Source organism: Acartia tonsa, chromosome 1 (assembly GCF_053477335.1).
Source record: "Acartia tonsa isolate MP-2025a chromosome 1, ASM5347733v1, whole genome shotgun sequence".
Taxonomy (NCBI): domain Eukaryota; kingdom Metazoa; phylum Arthropoda; class Copepoda; order Calanoida; family Acartiidae; genus Acartia; species Acartia tonsa.
Window position 1 is genome coordinate 26,488,526 of NC_137260.1, and position 21,971 is coordinate 26,510,496.

The following is a 21,971-nucleotide window of genomic DNA, read 5'->3' on the forward strand; positions in this document are numbered from 1 at the left end:
TTTTCTAAGATAAGATAAGATAAGATAAGATTTATTTTCCTCAAAGGTACAACATATTTTATTAGATATATATTATAAATTATGTTACTATGCTTGATTTGTTTGATTCATCTGGTTTGTTGTGTTTGGTGCAGGTTAGATAATAATATACATAATAACAATTATTAAGTACCTAGCATGGAATTGGCCGAACTTCATCTCCACCTAGTTACCAGGCCAGTTTAAATTGAATGGAGACAATATTTTACAATAAAAATTCCATGCAACATTGTACCAGATAGTTGGCATAACCCTTTAAGGGTTGTGGAGCCACTGGTGTACTTTGACGCTTGCCAAGCCGATACAATGTTATATGTGCAAATAAATAATAATCTTAACAATGAAACAATATCTTGCTGTGTATTTCAGACATCCTCCTACTATCAGTTGCAACTTCTCCAAGCGTGAATTCGGAACAATTAAGGAACCAAAACCTCCATAAGGAGTCGCTATTCCCGTTGAGATCCCTTTTCAGCTCCAAATAGACAGTTTCCTTTATATCAAATTATTTTCATTATAGAGTGGAGTTTTGTCCGGGTTTTAAGGACATCTCCACACCAATAATTACAGGATAACGGCAAATTTCGCGATAACACTTGGTCCAATCCAAAAAATCCAAAAAAAAACCAAAGAAAAGTCCAAAAAAGGACAAGAATACCCTAATAATAATCATATCGTGTACTTAAGTGAACAAGGTGTAATGGTTGGTTTCGATTCCTACGGAATCTGATTTTTATTTTTGAGAATGGATATAAAAAATCCTAAGAATAGGTCATATGCGATTCCTACGGAATCTGATTTTGGTATTTTGATAATGGGAGTGTGTCCCTAAATATGTATGGTTCGATTCCTCCGGAATCTGATTTTTGTGTTTTGAGAACTGGTCACAGCATGGCTGTGAATGGGGCAACAAAATGGGAGAGGAAGAGGGGGGGGGGGAGGGGGTTTTAAGGGAAGGCGAAAACGTATCATTAATCCATTGATTCCACCCCTTTTTGAAGGTAAAAGGGTGAAAGTGGGTCATGTTAAAAAAGACTGTGGCGTGCTATTGCGCGCGTAATTTGGTTATAGCTTTGCTTTAGTGAGGTTTAAATCTTACTATTGTTTAGACACGAAATGTTCGGAGAGGAAGAATACCAACAAATGTGGCAGCCGCTACGCAATAGATTGACAATAACATATGAACGACTTCTCAATATAGTTAATGGTGACAATGTCAGTGACGAAGTACGTCGTGAGGTAGCCCGTCTTCTATACCAACAGGGTTATTTAGAAACCGAGTTGGCCCTCACACTATACAACCCAAACAAGGACATGGAGTTTCATGAAGCTAAATTGGGTGAAATTGCTGAGCGGATAACTGCTCAAGAGGGGGCCTGTCTCCAGCTATAGTTCCAGAAGTTGGCCATTTCCGGTTTGAACCAGTTACGGTCAAGTTCTCTACGACTTTATATACAAGATATCCGCAAAAATATCCGCAAAAACACCCGCGGAAATGTCCACATGATGTTCACAAAAATCAACAAAAATCAACAATGAATCAACAGAAAAAAACTGCAAAAAGTTACTGATATGGCTATTGAAATATAAAATTGTTTTTGAAGAATAATACAGTTTAGTTTTATCCAAAAAAGTAAAAGTATTAAAATATCATAAATTATCATAAATTCATTGATTTGTTTAATAAATCCTAGATATCTTGCTATGAACTTTTATTTTTTATGAAGGATGTATAGAGTAATAGGATGTCTGTTAATATTTCGCTATGGATTAATTTTCATTAGCATAAAAAAAAGTGAAGTGAGAAACTGGTTAAAATAAGGGAGATGGGTCAGGGAATTCAACAGGTTAGGGGGAGGAGGGGGGGAAAAAACTAGAAGGGGAGTGGTGGGTGGTTTGTGCGCGGCCGTGACTTCCAGCTAGACAGACGGAGCGGCGCCTATCGTTTGGTATATACTGGGGGGGAGAAAAATAGGGGGAGGGGGGAAGAGTGGTTTTCCGGTAAAGCACGGCAGAATAAAGCAAAAGAATAAAGCAAAAGAGGGGGCGGGGGGGAGACAATTGGTTGTAAAGCATAGGGGGAATACGCGGGAAATCGGAAGTAGGGAAAGTTATTTATTAATTAATAAGTTAAATTAAGATTGAATAATGTATGGTATTAAGACACAAGGGGGGTATAAATATGGGGGTGGGTAGGGTCAAAGTTCAATTGTCTCAGAAATGTCAGATCAAGAAGAGGAAGTTGGACAAGGCCAAGGTGCTTTACCGGATGGGGCGCCGGAAGTTCCGGAGGAGGCTGGAGGAGAAGAAGATGTTCCCCTCCAAGACCAGGTGCAGGAGCTCATCGCCATGTTGAACTCAAGCGATGAAATCGATGATCCTGCACCCGTGCACGGCGTCCAGCAGCTGCTGAACCTCGCGGCAGTGCCTGATCTACTCCCATTTCCGGGGGTAGACAGGCGCTGTCTGGACCTCTGGTTTATGGTCAAGAGGAGGTTAATGGGCGTCGTGTACGAGGGCGACAGACTTATGTGGAGGAGATTCCGCCAAGATGCCATCGATGAGGAGATCCTCCGCATGATGTACTCCAACTATGGGTTAGTCGTGAGGCTAATTTCAGTAATGCCCACGTACGCCCGCTCCTTCCAGGCCAACATGGATTCCATCGCCACCATGGACCGCTTGGTCACCGTCCAGCAGGACCTTGTGGAGGAGCTCCTCCAACAGGAACCCGACGACGTCGATGACTCCAGCGACTACGACGAGTAGATGGCTATGCCCACTACATGAGCTTAACCAGTCCAGTCAGCGATAGTCATATATTAAACAAAATTTTCGATATCTAAATTTGAATAAATAAATATATTTTTGGTCAAAATTATGAAAAAACTTTGTTATTTTTTTATTAGATAAAATAGAGGTAGAGGTTGCGCGATTCGTTAGTTGCTTGATAAAAAATATATAATATAATAGAAGAAGTCAAAGTCAAAATATAAAATGTAAAATGAATAAAGTGGATAAGAAACAAACTATGCTAAAGCTACTCTATACATAGGTATGTATGTCGGTTCCTACGGAACCTACTCGTTGAGATTTGAGGTTAAAGAAATGCTGTTTTATTATTTTTTTGGTATAGAAATTAAGTGCTTACAAAAAGTCGAGGGCTAAAGATACGAATAGAAACTTAGTTAGAACAAAAAATTGTTAAATAGAGGAAGAGAAAAAATAAAGTATTTGCTTTTTTTTTAAGAAAGTAAGTAATAAGTAAGTAAAATATCTTTCTTGAGAATAATTTTATTATCAATCAGTTTAATTTCAAAAATAAAATATTTGCTTTTTTAAAATATTTGCTTTTTTAAAACTCAATCTTGTTTAGGTAATAAGTAAAACATTTTTTCTTAAAAATATTTTTATTATCAATTAGTTTAATTTCAAGTGGAAGGTTGTTGAATATAGTTGGGAAAGAGTTAAGAGGGGCGTGCAGGAGAAAGTTTCTATTGGTGCCCGGTTCGTAAGCAAAGTTGTTCCTGTTCCTAGTGCCATACGTATGTCTGTCTTGAACAAAATTCCAGGTGTTTTCGAAAATTTTGGGAAAATTGCCTAATTTATAGGCGTGCATAAATTTACAAACATTGAATTCAATTAACAGGTTAAATGGAAGTATGCCATTAGATTTAAAGAATTCAGCTGTGTGAGCTCTGCTAGGTAAATTTTCGATTATTCTAATGGCTTGCTTCTGCAACTTAATGATTGGTGCTAACAGATACATAGGACAGGCAGTGAACAGGAGACAACAATATTCGATATTCGACTTAATATAAGAAGAATAGAGTAGCTTTAAGTGTTTCTTGTCCAACAAATGACGCATTACTTTCATACTATAAATTATTTTAGAGACTTTGCTATAGACTTTTTCAAGATGATAAGAAAACTTCATTTTCTCGTCCAATTGAATTCCCAAGTGTTTGATACTACCCTCATTGGTACCGCTCACAAGATCCAACTTAGTGATTTTTGACTCATCATTTTCGTTATGATTATTCATGTTTACATAGACTTCAAAGTTGGTCTTAGCGGCGAGCTCAGCGGGGGTGAGTATCTCACGGGGGGAGGAAAAGACCATACATTTGGTCTTGCGGGGGTGAATAAGAAGTTTATTGGCATTGTACCATTGGGTCAGTCTGGGGACAAGCTCCTTTGCAAGGTTGATCAATTGTATAATATTCTGCTTTTCAATGAAGCCCACTGCGTCATCAGCAAAGAGATTGATTAGGATCTCTTCACTGCATGAAACAAGGTCATTGATAAAAATCAAAAAAAGAATTGGTCCCAGGACTGACCCCTGAAGTACGCCAATGATAATGAATTCAATTGTGGAGGAGAAAAGGCCCTTAAAATATACACGCTGTTTCCTATTTGCATAATAACTACGGAACCAATCAAGTGCAACCCCCCTTATCCCTGAATTCTCCAGTTTGCTAAAAAGGATGTCCCTATTTATCATGTCGAAACACTTCCTTATGTCCAAAAATATGGCCATACAGGAAGTGTCTCGACTGAGTGCTTGGGTGATCAATGTGCTTAAGTTCAATACATTGTGAAAGGTTGAGATTCCTTTCATGAAGCCAAACTGGCGGTTGCTAAAAAAAGACCGATCTTCCAAGAACTTAACCAGCGTTTCACAGACATATTTTTCAATGGGCTTGGAAAAGTTGTCAATGAGTGAAATTCCTCGATGATTATCTGCCTCGCTGAGTGAACCTGATTTGTGAAGGACAACTATTTTGGAAGTTTTCATTTTTTCAGGAAAAGTGCCATTTTGAAGTGATAAATTATAAACATGTGTTAAGGGAGTGGCAATGGTATCAGCACAGCGAGACAGAACATACATCGAGACATCATTTATGTCTGTGGAACGCTTAGGTTTAATACTACGAATGATATTAATAACCTTGAAGGGGTACAATGGCTCAAAGAAGAGGGAATCTTGACATGGGGGTGGTAAATATTCAAAGAAATTTTTGGGGGTGGAAGGAATTTCAGGCCTTAGGGAAGACCCAATCTGACTAAAATAACGATTAAATTCATTAGCTATTTCTTGGTCATTTTCAATTTTGTTTGGGCCTACTTGAAGGTATGTGCACTCAGGGGAAGATTTACTAAACCCAATGACTTCCTTTAGGGTTTTCCAGAGTTTTTTCCCATCCCCGTTTGCATCTCTTATTTGTTGTCTGTAATATTCAATCTTTGCTCTTCTCACTTGCCTATTGTAATTATTCCTATAGACATTGTAAATACTTTCATTTTCAATTGTTTTGTCTTTTAAAAAGTTGCTGTACAAAATATCTCTATGCAATCTACAACGCAATAAAAAGTCTGACATGAAAGGCTGCTGAGGCTGGGTACGTTTGTTTTTTCGTTTTTTTCTAACTGGACACTTTTCATTATAAAGTCTCAAAAAGGTTGAAATAAAGTTATCATAAGCAATGTTTGTGTTGTCTTGGTTTAAAACGTGATTCCAGTTAGTGTGGTAGAGTGCATAGTTTAAGGCATCAAAGTTTTCATCATTCAATTCTCTTTTTTCAAAGAAATCTGGAGGTTTGGGTTTATTTACTCTGTCTATTCGGAATGAATTAATAATTGGCAAGTGATCGGAGATTTTTGAAGTTAAGACAAAGGAAGACATTAGGTTTTGAATAAAGTTACCTACCCCGAATAAATCAAGAAGGGTTGCAGTGGTTCTAGTTACTCTAGTAGCTCTGGTAACGGTATTTATGATACCGTTAAAGGAAAAAGACTCAATAATTCTCATGGAGTTGCTATTTATATTATTTATTTTGAAAAGATCAAAATTGAAATCTCCTACAATGAAGTATGGTATGCTTAAAGCTGCTATTCTATCAATCAGGTCCAAAAAAAGTTCAAAAAATTCTTCTATTTCAGCACTACTCTGATTGGGTGGCCGATAACAGTTTAGTAAGCAAAACTTTAGTCCATTGTGGGAAATTTTTAAGCAAATAGATTCAAGAATATTTTCTTTAAATGAAAATTTATCAAATAGTTTATCTACTTTATAATATTTGCTTACTAGAATACCCACCCCTCCCCCCCTACTTTTTGTGCGGAGTTTAACATGCCAATCGTAATTATTAATTCCATAGCAATCCATATTTACATCCTTATTCAGCCATAATTCTTGAAAACACAGAACATTTAAGTGGATATCATGTTGTCTAAAGAAGTCTACAGTGGAGACAATATCATTGTATTTAGAATGTAATGACTGACAATTAATACTAAAAATATTGAGAAGGTTTTCATTGAATGTTTTCAGTTTCTGTACGATACCTTGTTCACTTGAAAAAACGCAATTTATTCCGAATTCGTTCTCAAAATCGTTAAAGTAGTCGCCGTAAATCGGATTCATAAGATTTAGACCAATGTTATCGTTTAAGTTACCGTAATCCTGGTTAATCTGATCATTAGGGAGGTTTGTCATAGCAGAGCTGGTCCAGGAGCACCGCAGGAGGAATCGTCTTAACATCAAGTATGGACATCTGAAACACAGTAGATATTAGTGGACAAATAAAAATAGGTAATATACAATATATTATCGTTAAAGCGAAAAAAATTACCATATTTACTATGGTTATTCCGATAGCGTTTAGTTTATGTGTGTGTTGGGGGTGGCAACACATTTCAAGCTAGTTTAGTTCCCCCTACTCATTTTCATACAAGTTCCAAGTATTTTATATGCTAATCAGCAGAAAAATAAGAAAAATAGATTGAAATTAATATGCTATGTTGGCGTTCTAACAAGTTGGGTAATATTTAATATTAATATTATAATAATATAGAGTTTACGTGGATATAAACATTAAGTTTTTCGAAATAAATCACTTTGTAAATGAATTTAAAAATGATGATAATAATTTTGTTAAGTACCTTTTTTTCCGACGTATAAGATACTTAACCTCATGATGTGATTACCGCCTTTGTAGCTTTGCTTTGCTTAGCTTTGTTGGCGGTGTCTCTAGCTTTGGCCCTCGTGGCCACAGGATCAGAAGGTGCTGAGTCAACGACAGGGGCAACAGGTACAGAAGGTGCTGAGTCAACGACAGGGGCAACAGGTACGGAAGGTGCTGAGTCAACGACAGGTGTAGATGCGGCAGATGCGGCAGACGTGGCGGCAAGTGCGGCGGTGTGTGTGGCGGTAGGTACGGCAATAGATGCCGCAGGTACGGCGACAGACACGGCGGCAAGTGCGGCAGACGTGGTTCTAGGGGGGTTGTTTAATTATTTTTCTATGACCAAAATTGTTTCTTTAAAATGGTATTTAAATTTGTTACGGCTCACAATAAAACAATCATAGGGTTATGCGTTATGTCATAGAAAAATATTTTAGGGATTAGAAAAAAGTTTAATAAACAAAAAAAGCAGTACGAGTACATATTTTTACAAATGTTTTGTATAGATTTACAGGTGTATTTTGGATTATTCTTAAAAAAATTAACTTCATATATTACAGTTTAATTTTCAACTTTAAGTGGTGTGCGGAAAGGGGGTGTCAACACCTCCCTAAAACTAGATATTACGAAAAACTGTCTTTATTAATTTTTTACATCCTCAAAGTTCCATACCCCTCTTGTGAATTACTTGCAATATTCCTTCTTGAAGATTTTATAGTAATTAATAAGAGATTTAAAGGTACATTTTGGATAACATTTAGCTTAAATGGCTCGCTGAAAACATTTATAAATTCTAATTCTGTTTTGATAGTTTTAGTTTATATTGATTAAAATACTTACCATACAAAGAGATTATAAAAATCTTAATAATCTTTTCACAAAATAAAAATAAATAAACGATAAATCTGTTTTAGAGATATTGATTGCATAGAAACTTCTACACTGATAATTTTGTCTGTAAGTAAATGACAAATTAAAACATCAATATTTCTAAAATTCGAGAACAAGAACGTTTACTTACCCAAGAAAGCCGGCCTCACTGGCTATGGAGGAATTTCTGGAGTGGGTGGAAGAACAGATGTCAAGGTCATTCTCAGTTCTAAAATAAAGAATGATAATTTTTTAGCATTTTGAAATGTTTAATTGCCTATCTTATTACATACTCCACGTTCACATTAAACGATTATTTTGCTATGAGACATTATTAAATATTTGTATTTGATGTCTGAATTACTTTTTTTGTATACATATAAAACACATTAACGTCATATTTGTTTACATTTTATTTATTAAGAATAAGAATTTAACAAGGATGAAACAAAATTATCTAGCATAGCGTAGCTCGAAGTTTTACCACAGGTTTTTCATACTATGCAATTTTTTCATTTCTTATCTTGCATTTCGTGTGTTTATTTACGAGATATGGTTTGCTCTTAAGATATATTACCATCAACTTTAACATTTTTGAAAATCTCGAATATTAAAACAATTTGATTAAATTTTCAAGCTTTCTTGATTGTTTCCTCTTTGAAAATCTTTAATGGGAATGCTTTAATTTCAACTATTTCAAAAATATTCTATGGTTTCGTATTAAAATAAACAGACAGAATATCAGTTCTAGAATAGCTACACATCCACAAATTTGAATATTCTGTCCATATATGGTTCAATTATTTTACGATTAACATAGAAATTGATTTCAAAATTTACGTAGGTGTATCAAATATGTAAATGTAAAATTATACAAGAATCAAATGATACACAACAAAGAATATGTTAAAAGTAGAAATATTTAATTTATTCTAAAGAAGCTGTATCAACTTTTTTTTTTATAGCTAGCCGGTTCTTTTAGTAAGTAGTAGATGTAAAATTTTTCATAGAATTCAGATATGCAATCGTTTTTTTTGTAGACCTCTTATTTTTTAAGTAATTTAAGTTTTTTTTAAAAAACCTGTAAAATGATAAAATTAAGTTCAAAGTTTTTATTCTCGTGGGTTTAAAAAAATCAATTTTTTTAATAATTACCTGACAAAATTCAAAAAGTAAGGTGTCAAATTAAAGATCTTACTATTTTTGTACATAATGGACATTTTCTTCCTTTTTTTTGTTGCGTTTTAGTACCTTAAAATCGACTTAATATCTTTTTTTTTAAACTTAAATTACTTTAAAAATACGAGGTCTACAAAAAAACCGATTGCATATCTGAATTCTATGAAAAATTTTACATCTACTACTTACTAAAAGAACCGGCTAGCTATAAAAAAAGTTGATACACCTTCTTTAAAACTATAATTGATAAATGCATCTAATATTATCTTGGAAGTCAAATATAGGTTTCCAAGAGAAGTTGAAAGAAAGGCAAGCAGCAGGTGGAGAATACAGAATACTAGATTTTTTAAAAAGTGACTAGGCCCTTATAGGCCTTTAATAGGAGAGGAAGTGGGAGCGGAAGCTCCTCTACTTTTAAATCTAGCTTTAAAAAGATTTTTCTTGGGATAGGGGGTTGGTACTCTCACCCATAATAGTTCTAAACCTTCCCAGAACCTACAATAAGTTACCATGTAAAGGAGAATCATGTCGTTTCAGCGGTTACTGGGATATTTCGTCACACACAGAGAGACCCACAGACAACCTGTTATACTTTTATATAAGGATTGATTACAAAACTTATTCCTACGACCAAACAAGTAATTTTAGAGTTTTTTGTTAAAATAAACTAAGGGCTGCCAAACTATTAGTGTAAATTGAATTTTTAAGTTTGTTGAACGTAATGAGTGTATATATATATGTATATTTTTCTCTCCTTTCTATATCCTTCTCTCTCTCTCTATCCCTCCCCATTTGGATGACCTGGTCCTGGTGTAAAAGTTAATGTTGATTCAATGTCATGTTAAAACAGGAATATAGGAAAAAGAAATATTGCAAAGAACAACAACATTCCTTAAATAAAGCTCACAAATTAAAAAATAAATGATAGCAGCACAATTTTAAGTGCAAAACACTAAAATTTTCATTTGACAGACACAAGTATTAATTTGGCAGATGGACATAGAATTACTAAACAGAACAACAAAAAAATATTTTCTCGTATTCATTCGAATCCGGTAGATAGGAACCGGTTCTCATCCATACAAAAAAACTATGTTTAGCATCGTATTATATTCAGCTTTCTACGAATATAAAATGTGCAATCATAAAATTAAAACCAGTTTTTTTATCCCGTGCCTTCGGCACCTCGGGGCTAAAAAAGCTGGTCTTAATCTTATAATTGTACTTTGTATATTTGAGGAAAGCCGTTTATAATACGATGCGAGAAATAAATATTCTTATCCTTTTAAAATTGAAAATCTGTGGAAAACGGCTGAGATATGCTAATAATCAGAAAATGGAGACTAGCGTTTTACAGGTTCTTGGAGCTAAACATGACAAAGAGTCATTAGAAAAAAATGGTATTGCAACACTTTAAATACTACTACCAAAAACTGAAATTTTATGCTAAAATCACATTTTTATTTGAAAATATTGTTAATTAAATTTTACACAGTTACCCATCCTGTTAATCCATATTTTCCATCGTGGACAAAATGTTCCATCATCAAGATGCACATTTATCTAAAGCACCTCACCTCAATCTTGAGAAATGAGAAAGAAGAGAGTTGTGAACTCAAGTCACAAATGAAATTAAAAGTCATATTAAGAAGCATGGAGAAGGGAGTGTATCCACCCCCTGGCAACATCAAGTAGGTATGGATACACTCATCTAGATCCCCATAATACACCCCAATACCCCCTTGACAAGGGTCTACATCTACAGTAAGGTGTCAAGTTAAAAAAGTCACACACCCCTTAAATTTAAGTAGGGTGTGAGAACCCTGTGCGCGCAACTGTTTCGGCGCTGTCATTTTTCCTTACTTTGAACCATCCCTACATGGACTAATAAAAATAAGATTTCTTCTTATACCTAGTCTTTAAAAAAATATAAAGGAGTTTGATATCGTTAGCTGCAAACATGGCGAATCATTACAACTAATTTTAAAAGATGCAAAAACTCTTCTTAAGGCCGGTACCAACCAATGATAAATTAAATGAAGCCACAATTTTCAGCGCATTAAAACCCAAGCTTTTTATTTGTGACATTGCCTGCAAGGAGAGCGAGAGAGTAAACGATAATGCCAACCCTTATCGCAACACACATACTTCATACATTTCAGGGATAGTGCATCTCAAAAAAAATATTTAAACAGAGTTGACCGCAAAAATGAAAATAATTTGTTATTAGTGACTTTTATTAGCCACCATCCAAAATCTTTTATCTTAAACAAAAATCACAAAGAATAACCCTTAGAGAAAAGAGGCAAGTCTGTAAGATGTGGGAAGAGCTATTAGAATGACAGAAAGGCAAATAAGCAAATACATTATTTTTTGACTCGGGATTGAAATTAAATCTCTTAAGCATTAAAAAGTTAAATGTTAAATTGAATTTGATAGGTTACATAACAAGCTTAGAAAGTATATTTTGTGACAGGTGTGCGCAGGTGTAAGGTGTGTTTTTGTTTTGTGTGTGTGTGTCAAAACAGGGCAAGCCAGGATCTTCAGTCTTTCATAGCCGCTGCTGTATTCATGCAACGTTTTGGAAAATTCGCAGTCACAGCTAATTTTGACACTTCAAAAATCAATACCTAGCAGCCAGCAAATCAGCAATTTGTAATTTGTCTTTATAGATATTATTTTTTTCCAAATATAATTTGAAGCAAAACCTTTAAAGGCTGAAGTGCTTTTTCAAAATACCATTCGACAATCCTACATCTTAGACAAGCCATTTTAAACATGGGCGGCTGCCGAGCCCTTTGCAAAAGCCTACTTCAGTATAATTTGTTTTTATAATTTTTTGTCATAGTTTTATGAGTGTGCGTGTGTGTAGGTGTTTCTGTGTGTGTTTTTGCGTGTGTGAATCTGAGCGTTTATGCATAAATTGTTTTTAAAGGGTAACCTTGTCTTGTTGGATTCAAGAACAAACTTTAAATAAGCTTTAACTTTTTCTATATGATCATTTCTTGTTTGTAAGAGACAAAGCCCAAATTGTGTTAAAATTGTGTTAAAAATGTTCCATGTGACGAAATAAAATGAGGGAGATGAGAGCGGAAGTGGGAAAGAAAACCTAAAAAAGAGATGGATAATCCCTCATTTTTATTACATCACATGGATCATTTTTGACATAATTTTAACACAATGTAAAGAAAAGCTTCACTTAAAAGTAAAATCTTGTTAAAATCCACTAATCAAGCCTTTAATAGTTACAAACATATCATATCATTTAATTCAAGAAATACTGGATATAGAATTATTATATTTTTCACGGAACCTCACAATTAACTTCAGAAAATCCTAATATATGAAAATGAAACTTTGTAAACCTAAACCAAATTATTTTACTACTAAATAATAGCGTTCATGAATAAATTATCAACTTAAATTAGATTATAACGTTTTAATTCAGGGAATTAGGGATAGTTTGAAAGTTTAAACACTTTTTAAAGATAACAAAATAAATAAAGAGTAATTTAAAAATCTATGCCCCCCCCCCAGGGCCCAAATTCTTGTATGTACTTGTATGCCTATGCATAAATAAGATGAAAGGCAGGTTTAAAGATTAATTTCAAATAGATAAATTGCTTTTAAAAAAGTAACAGAATGATTGCCTGTGTGTCTGTCTGTGTGTTTGTGTAGCGAAGAATGTCGCTAACAGTTGAACTAATATGATTCTCCTTCTCAAAGAACAAGTAAATGTTGGGGGAGAGTATCACCACCTTCCCAAGGGAAATCATCTAAGACAACAATGTACTCCCCTAAAAAAAAAATTTTCCCGAAACTAAAATTAAATTTTAGTGTTGACCCTCTTTCCTTCACTTCCAAATTGTACCAAGAGGCCTTTAGGGGCGTAGCCACTTGTATATAATTAATAGTGTATAATAATCCTGGATAAAAAGTCATCTCACGTCGTCTTGAATATATATTATATTCTATTGTCATAAAAAGAGATCCCAACATATATATAAAAGCAAAATACCAATGTGTAAAGAAGAAATAAAGATATATCAATCATTCTTTCTTATTTTAATATCAGCAAAGCTCTTCTATGAGACATTTATTGTAGAATATCCTATTATATAAAGTAGTAAAGTTTTTTGTTTGTCCGTAAATATCTCATTGAACCAATTAAGAACTCAATTTTTAAGCTTTGCATATGTTGGTTTGAATTATTTTTCTGTCTCTCCCCTCATCTTCGAATACAGTACCAATAGATGCTAGGGGCGCAACCACTAGTTATAGTGTACAGTGATTGCAATATATTAATTACCTCTAGGGTCTCTTTATTCTTTAAAATGAACAAATTGCCTAAAACCATCCCAAGACTATACCTGCCCAAGACTTAAATCTTAAAATAACATTCGCCTAAATACACTCTAAGATGTATGTGAAACTTCCATAAATTGGAGAACTCAATAAGTTCAGTAGTCATTGAGATCTTAAGCTTCAGACAAAAAGACCTTACTACATTAAATTACTGAATAACTAAATAATTGGTTCTTTTTTTTACATATTCTATTCAATATGAATAATGTTAGAGGAAAGGTGGATTAGATAAAAATTATTTGAGCATAAACATTAAACATTCTGGAATTTAAATCTTGTTCTTAATATAATAACTAAAATGATGAATTGAATCTGGATGGAGATGTAAAAGTTAAATTAATCTAAAACTTTTTTTCTGTGGGTATTGGAAATATTGAATATTTATAATATTGAATTTGTTTAAACATTTTTTTATAAACCTTTAGTGTGTTCCTGGTGGCTTTTTTTAACTTAACATTTATAGATGGATAGATAAATGATTTGAATAACAATTTTGTGTGAAAAATTTAAGATCTTTATATAACAATTAGGAAAATAAATTTACTTCAATGTTTTACGACATTTTGACAGACAATCGCCCTTGTACTTTCTGGTTTGATGAAATGCTTTAGGCATAAATCAAAACATTTTAATTTTCCAAAAGGAAAACAAATATGACGTAAAGTAAACATGGAAAGAATGAAATAAGGTTATGTTAATAGCTAGAAATAATCCGCTTTGCCAAACACATGACAAGCTAATCTGGCTGAGGTGGATCAAATCTTATCCTATATGTGTTAGCATGTGGGCAGTATTCATTAAACAGTGGAAAAGTCTCAGCTTATTTTTTTATATCCTCATATAAAAGAAGGACACAATACAATCTGTCCCGATTTTGTATTACTTTTGCGGAACATTTTTCCAGTTACGTCATATTTTTCTTTCCCGAAAAAGGGAAGGGGGGAAGAAAATCTCTTCAAAAGAGATGGGGAAAACCCGCTTTTCTCCCATCTTTTTTTTTCTTCCCCCCTTCCCTTTTTTTTCTTTCCCCCTTCCCTTTTTCGGGAAAGAAAAATATGACGTAACTGGAAAAATGTTCCGCAAAAGTTATACAAAATCGGGACAGATTGTATTGTGTCTAAAAGAAGCAGTATGTCTGTCTATGTGTGAGTATATATCTGTCTGTAGGTTAAAATATTGCTAACCACTGGACCGATATTGTTCTCTAACAGTTAAGCTTCTTTTAGGTGCAGGGAAGATTAATAACTATTGTGGGGAGGGGGGGGGGGGGCAACACCTCCACCTTTCCATGTTAAATAAATCATATTATAATGTACAAAAACATCTGAACATTATCATCTTACACCCGTTTTTAAATTTTATTCTGAACTTTAAAGAATAAAACCTCTTGTCTGGGCAAGCATAAGCGGATAAAAAAACACGAACGAGATTCTCTGAGTAAATGTTTGTTTGTGTGTGTGTAAGATTTTTCTATGCTTTAGATAGGCTTCAAGCAAGCAAAAACATCATAAGACGTGGAAGCCTTTAATGGGAAAACACACTCTTTCAAGTATCAAGACTGTAGTTGCAACACTAGCTTTTATTCTTCATATCCAAAAGGAGAATGAGTTTTTTGTTATAATTTTTTTCATAATTATAAAAAGATTTTACACATATTTAAATTTGCACAAAAAGTGTAATCTTAGAAAACGGAATACGATACTACTTTGGTAGCGAAGATACTCTATAATTTACCTGAAAGGTATAATAAACAAGCAAAATAAATTAAAATAACATTTGGGATGCAGATAAAAAGGTCGCCATTCCTTTCCAGCCCAACCCTCAAATGCACTGATCTCACAAAAATTAAATTATTATTCCAGTTGATCATTTAATATTGGTCGTTAAGTTTGTCACAAGAAAGAGAATATCACAAGAATGTTTAATTTTAAAATTAAATGTGATAAAAGGTTCGTAATTTTTTGAATGAATCTTTCTTGTTTCTTAGCATAATATATGCTAAATCTAATATACAGAGAAAGTATTAAGCTTCAAACTTTTTTAATCTTTAAAAGAACATTAAAACGTCAATTCTCATAAAGAAGTACTGACAGTGCATTATTTGTGTTAGATAAGTGTAAGTTTTATCATATGGTATTTTAGACAATTGATCGCGGATTGAAAAAAAAAATATTTAGTATTTGATTCATATTATTGTTCTTTTGCTTTAAGTGAATGATTTTTCCATCACAGAATTTTCATAACCGGTTTTAATCAACCGGAAATTAATCGGATTCGGAGCCCTACTGGAAAACCCTAAATCTTTGTCAGTTCTAATATTTTAATTTGTTTACAAACCCAAACAAAAAAAGATTCTTTCTAAATTTATATTTACATTATATGAAACTTTGCTAATATGATGCAATATAAATAAAAAATATGAATGAGAATGTTCATTAAAGCCAAGCCTTTTATAAATATTTATATAGTTTTCAAGGTATATTTGGCGTATGATTTATTAATTGAGTAGCTATGCTAAAAATATTTTGGTTATTACATCAAAATTAGATTTTTTATAGAATAATGAGAGTCTACGGCTGATAATATAAAAGCTTTGCCGTTAATCCTTCCATTAAAGTAACATTATCTATTTGTGCCTGTCTTTGTGTACCGAAGGATCTCGTTAATCACTGAATCGACATGGTTTTCATTTACAGTCTAATTTCTCATAGGCCCAGGGAATGTTTAGGGGAAGGTACCTTCAACCTAACTATAAAAAATATCCTCCCCCCCCCCCCCAAATAAAAAATGAGACTAGAGGCTCTAGGGGTGAAGTAGCTAGTAAAAAAAACATCACACCTACACTATAATAATGATTTACCTGTATAGAAAGCTTTCTCTCCTGTGAGCGTGATTATGGGGTAATATCAAACTTGGCAGTGCCTCGCAGCTACCTCTCTCGTCCAGGCTATTGCTAAAAATAATTTATTTATATAAAAGTAACTATGTGTCTATCTGTCTGTTTGTACTACAGGATCTCACCAACCGCTGTTAGGTTCTCCTTTACAATGTAGCTTGTTATATATCCTGGAAAGGTTTTTAACTATTTTGGGAGAGGGTACCACAACACTCCAAAGAGAAATAGCCCTAGAAAAAAATCATTACTAAAGTTTTAAAAATGCTACGCTATTAGTGTGAGTATATATTTCTGTTTATTCCAAAACTTTTAATCAACTTTTCAATATTTGACATTTAAAACTGTTGAATTACATGAATAAATTATTACAGATGGCTTATATTTTAAACTAACTGTTTATTTTTAGATGAATCATAGATGTAAATAAAATACTTATTTTCCGGAAAATATGTGTAGAATTAAATTTTCAAATAATTTCTAGTGATTTTAATCTATATCATAATCTTATTATTTTGATCATAATTAAATGCGTGAAAATTATAAATTATAATTGTCTTAAGAATAATGTAACACCCGGTTTGCTTGAGCCCATGTAACAGAACCAAGAAATTTGAAAGTACTTTATAAAATTAGCCAATCAACCCCCGCTGTTGTTTTCGTCTTAAGTGCTACACTTCAATACTTTTAAAAAGTTAATGAAGGGAAATGAAAACAAGAATAAAAACTTTCAATACTTGCAAGTTTTTTTTATACGAAGTCAAAAAATAAAAAAAATAGATGGTTGAATAGTTATTTACAGCATCGTATTATATTTAGTTTGGGCGGACAGCGGATCTTCATTATTCACTATGGCACAAAGCCGGCTTTAAATCAGATGAAAATAATTGGATCTTGAGCTATACTGGAAATGGAAGAAAAGAAGAATGGTTCTTTGTGCCTTAAATTTAAACGTTAAAAAACAAGTAATGCCTGAGTTTGCAAAATAAAAATTTCGATGGAAAGGAAGACAATTTTTATCAGTCAATTGTTTTCATAGACACTGATACTTCAGGAGACTCTGAAGGCTTGTAGAGTAGCCTTGCTACAAAAAAACTATATTTTGCGTCACTATTCATTTATTTTTCCTATTTTTCTGTTGGTTACATTCTGTTTTAAACTTTCTGTCCAATTTTTACGACAAGAATTATTCCAAAGATTTGTACTGTGTTTTTGGTGTAAATAATGATGAAATGTCGACAAAGTAAATTTTATTAAAAGCTATAACCATTATAATTATGTATATGTGTATTGTGTATACTAAAAACATTAAAATTATAATCACTTCTTTATACAGCCATTTCTTTAGAATATACAGAAAGTTAAAATTAAAGCAATAAAAGGGTTACTTTTATAGTTTTTACCAGTGTTGCGGAGCCGGGAGCCGTGGAGCCGCAATATTTTGCTAGAGCCGGAGCTGGAGTCGTAATTTTAGTTAAAAAACGGCTCCGGCTACGGAATAGATAAGTAAAGAGATTTTTTATAAATGTGCAAAGGCCCCTTTTAAGTTTTTTAAGTCCATTGTTATCAAAAATTAAACTTTTAAAACCTTCAAAAGTCAAAAATAGACGTGGGGAAAAAATATGTCGAGTTTTTCTTGATTTTAGATCGGAGCCGGAGCCAAATCCGGAGTCGGAGCCATAACCGGAGCCACACCAAAATCAAACGGCTCCGCAACGCTGGTTTTTACCTCCCAATTTGATTATCGTTATTTACGAATAATGAAATACAAAGCATTATTTTGCTGTACATAAATGTCAAAATTTTTATGTTGGTACTAAGTTTTGGTTGATTCTGATATTGTATAAAAACATTGTCAGAGCTCGGGTCACGCAAACGTATCCTACTCTACAAATTTCTTTGTCTTCATTTGCTTCCAGGAAAAAAATAATATATTTTTTCGCGGGTATTTTATCCAAGTGAATCACAAATGTAAAGCTTATAAGTATCTATTATCATATCATATTATGAAGGCAAAAGTAACATTAGTTTAGATTTGGCATTGAATTTACTGAAGATAGATTTAGAATAAAGCTTTTTATAGTGGCTACAATTGGTCAATTTAAATGTATACTGGCATGGCCTCCCATTGGTAATTTAGTCTGTGTATTGGTCTATCATTGGTCATTTGTATTGTATGACGTTATCTTTTTAAAGGCAATACAGAGAGCTTCCTATAAAATGTATATAAAAAATGGGTATAACTACCTAGACACAACATTTACCTTATTGGTTTCAAGTATTTATCTTGTTGGATAGGTGTATCATTAAATATCTTTAAAATGTTTTTTTTTTATTAAAAAAAATATAATTTACAAATCATCCATGATAGCTTACTTATACCTTTATCGTAGATAAACATACAAAAAAATGGGAACTGTATCTCTGTCTCGAGATAACCCTTCCTACTTTTTTTCAATGAAATTCAAGCTTATTTTTATTTCTTTCATGGAATCATGGAAGTTTTTAAGATAGCTATGTGATCAAAATACCAATGACCTTAATTTACGATTTATTTTTCCTTAACATCAACACATTTTTTTAAAACACAGTGTTCTTTCTATTCCTGATTGGTGCATTTAATCAGAATTGTCTTGGGAAACATTTTATTTCCACAATTTATGGGACTAACAAATCAAAGTTGGGCTTTTGCTGAAATTGTTCCATAGATTTATAATTAAAAAGTTATAAGATAAAGGATATATTGTAATTGAATTGAATCTTGTATTTCCTGTATTCTAGTATATAACGTAGTAGGTTTATTTTGTCTGTATCTTTCGATAAAATGAACAGATTGAGTTATCCATTTAAGGAAAGCTTTATATAGACCAGGGGAGATTTTAGGCTATTTTGTTTTTAGATTTAGGTCTAGGGATGGCTTTAGGTTATTCATCTGCCCCACTAAAATGAAGAGTTCCTAGTTGCTACGAGAGCGCAGCCGCTAGTGTATTATATAAGAAAAAACCGGCACAATGTTTTCAAAATTCATAGTGATTTGGGTGGGGGAATTATTGTGGTCCTGTCGTTGGAGATTTAACAAAAAATCTTACCAGATTTCTAAATCATATTGAGTTGGACAGCTAATCAAGCGGTCAAATTTGATTTTTCTTCGAGTTAAACTCATATTAGTTTTGTAGTTAAATTTCACTTAAATTAAATATCAATCACTTGTAAATCAATAATCTGAAACTAAATTGTATTTTCTAAGAATTTCTTTATATAGTATTTTTTCAAGAGAGCACTATAATTGTAACAGTACAAAAAGATAAAATTAATTTACAAAAAAAATATTTGCAATTTCAATTGAAAGATAACAGGAATCATTATTTGCTGTGCAATATAAGTAGGTCATCCTTAATTTAAATATAGATGATTAATTTCTATAAAATTTCATGGACAAATTTAAGAAACATATGTTTGATAAAAATTATTTTTATGAATAAAATTTTTTAAAAAAGCTATATTTGTCTATGTAAGTATAACTATCATTTGTTTGTATGTCCGTCTGTCAGTAATATCAAGTTTGTGTTGCTAATAAACAGTCGTTACAACAAAGTTTGTCACTGCAGTTTATTTCTTGAATTTAAGTTTATTGTTCTATTCTACAATGTGTGGTGTATTTTTCTTTAGAATATTTACCCTAGAATTCGGTCTTTGATATTTCGTATTGTCCTTACAATATTAAAGGGTAAATTACTTTAAATATCACAAATAACAATATTTTTTATTATCTATCAACTTTGGAATTGACATTTAGTTTTTTTTCCATGAATCCAAATTTTTCTATGAAATCAAACGTAACAGACATAAATTCCTTCTTCCTACATATATTGACCAGGGATAAAGGGGTGTTAAAATAAATGTAAAAAAATGCAATAAATATTTGCAATTGACAATAGAATTGCTATTAACATATCAGCATTATTGCAGTTGGGGGTTGGACTTCATGTTTGGAAGTCTTCCTAACTTGAGGAAATGGTTGGTTAAAAAATGTTATTACCGTCGCTTGATTTATCCAGAGGGAGTGAGGAGACAATGGACCTAGTCCCCAAAGTTTTGAATTAACGTTTTCTTATTCGATGGCTTAACAACTATGGGGACTTTATTAAATTTTGATTGGTTTATTCAATAAGATGAGTGTTCAGACGTTTCAACCACTTATTGAAATCTACAGAAGGGGTTATGTTGTGCATTAACATTGGGAATGTACATCATGTATCGGCCATTGTCTTATCCCTTTAAATCGCTGATCTTAGTGTACATGTGTGTAAAATTGAAGGGCAGACAACTTGCAACAGAGATATAAAGATAGGAAAATGGCAGATAAACTAATTAAAACCCCAAAAGTACAGCAAAACATTTGAGGCTCTTAAAGGAGCAATATGTACTTTGGAGGTATTGGAAGGATATTTTTTTTATTATTTTCCTATCTCTAATTTCCTGACTTTTCAAACTTTACTTTCCGAGGAATGAATGTATAACTGGGACAGGAATGTCCATAGGAATGTACTGTACAAGGAAAATTAATAGATTTTTTCTTCATTATTATTTCTGTCATTTTTTAAAAAAATAAAATGCTTTAAGAGTTTTATATAAAAAAATAATTTCCCCTCTAATAAAATAAATCAAAATTAACATTAGAATCTAGAACTAAAACATTTTTGACATTGAGATAATAGTTTATTACAAATTGGCCTATCTCTATAATTTGTTTTGTGGGGACTTTTAGTTTTACTAAGTTCATTTTGTCTTTTATTTATATAAAGTTATATTAACATAACAAATACTTATCCTTTTAATAAGTGTAAAAAAAACCGCTGAAACATGTAATTTACCTTGCAAAATAATAAATAGAATATATTCCAAATGTGTAGCCAAAAATGCGGGAATTAAAAGTTATAGAGATGGCACTTATTTAAAAATGCAAATAGAAAAATTTTACTATCAACTCATCGTCTGTCCTTTTTTTCTGACCACATAATCACATCAAACATTTTTGATAAAAACTTAATTAAAAACTAAATTAATTACAGTGTACTTTTAAAATACATTTAAGTAATAAAAAGTATTTTATAGAATAATTTAACATAGAAATATGAAACAAATCACTTTTTTTTACAATATATTTCCGTCATGATAAAATAACAAATATTCTTTTACTGAAACAACTTCACATTATCAAATAAGGTACAGGTGACTCAGAAATAATATTTACAAGACACTTGTGTCCTATTTAGTTGGCCTTTGTTATTTCTAAGTAAATTGTATCAAAATTGGATTTCCCATGTAACTAATGAGTAATGATTCACCGGGCTAATAATTCAAAGCACATGGAAAGTTATAAAAAATGATAGTATCCGCCTAATATATTGTACATATATATGTTTGTATAGACACTTCACCTCAAACTAAAGTTTATTTATTGGGCCGAGAGAATTAGCGTAGTATGTAGAAAAGCTGAAAAGAAAGCCGATTATTTGGGTGTAGTTTAAGTAGCATTTACAATATAAGATGCTTTGCAGTCCTCAATAGTTTATAGTAGCAAGTTAATTCACCGCTCAATTTCAAATAAAAGAATAAAACAAAAAAGGCTGTGTTTTGAAATTTTTTAAAGAATA

General features: G+C 32.4%; 1 protein-coding gene across 2 annotated transcripts in view; it reads right to left on the minus strand.

Annotated features, from left to right (window-relative positions):
- The window catches only part of LOC145316218 (3',5'-cyclic-AMP phosphodiesterase-like), a 125,510-nt gene that overhangs the window by 70,634 nt on the left and 32,905 nt on the right, over positions 1–21,971 (minus strand). Inside the window, exons 1-3 of one of the 2 annotated variants that reach the window (XM_080156590.1) lie at positions 19,404–19,538; positions 16,282–16,374; positions 8,029–8,106 (exon numbers count right to left, since the gene is read on the minus strand). In XM_080156590.1, the coding sequence (XP_080012716.1) occupies positions 8,029–8,106; positions 16,282–16,374; positions 19,404–19,477 (245 nt within the window). In that variant the 5' untranslated portion in view covers positions 19,478–19,538. Of the gene's footprint in view, positions 1–8,028; positions 8,107–16,281; positions 16,375–19,403; positions 19,539–21,971 lie in introns of those variants that run through there. The other variant, XM_080156579.1, reaches the window with a different exon arrangement.